This window comes from Penaeus monodon, chromosome 23 (genome assembly GCF_015228065.2).
Source record: "Penaeus monodon isolate SGIC_2016 chromosome 23, NSTDA_Pmon_1, whole genome shotgun sequence".
Lineage (NCBI taxonomy): Eukaryota > Metazoa > Arthropoda > Malacostraca > Decapoda > Penaeidae > Penaeus > Penaeus monodon.
The window spans coordinates 27,807,865-27,808,176 of record NC_051408.1 but is presented as its reverse complement, the minus strand read 5'-3'; the positions used below and the strand labels follow the sequence as shown (position 1 = coordinate 27,808,176).

The window sequence follows — 312 nt, the reverse complement described above, 5'->3', positions numbered from 1 at the left end:
GACGTCCTCCAGTGACCTCCAATCCTCGCAGAGCCAAAATAAAATCACTTGACTACCATGAAGTCGATTCCCAGTGCCATTATAGTTCAAAAGAAAAGACGCGTAGATCGCCTCTCTTTCTTACCTGCCGATACCGAGGGTGGGAGACGGCGTAGATAAAGGGGTTGTAGACCGTAGAGAGTTTGGCGAAGAGGGCGGGCAGCATCGTGGCCAGCGGCGTGAGGGCGCTGTGCCACGAGAACACGCCCAGCATGGAAATCACTGACGAGGGAAAGGGCGAGGAGTTAGGCTGTTTGGTGCTTGTGACATAGT

General features: G+C 53.8%; 1 protein-coding gene across 1 annotated transcript in view; it reads right to left on the bottom strand.

Moving 5' to 3' along the window:
* The window catches only part of LOC119587916 (lateral eye opsin-like), a 20,404-nt gene that overhangs the window by 10,620 nt on the left and 9,472 nt on the right, over nucleotides 1–312 (bottom strand). Inside the window, exon 4 of the mRNA XM_037936624.1 lies at nucleotides 125–261. Within this exon, the coding sequence (XP_037792552.1) occupies nucleotides 125–261 (137 nt within the window). The remainder of the gene's footprint in view (nucleotides 1–124; nucleotides 262–312) is intronic.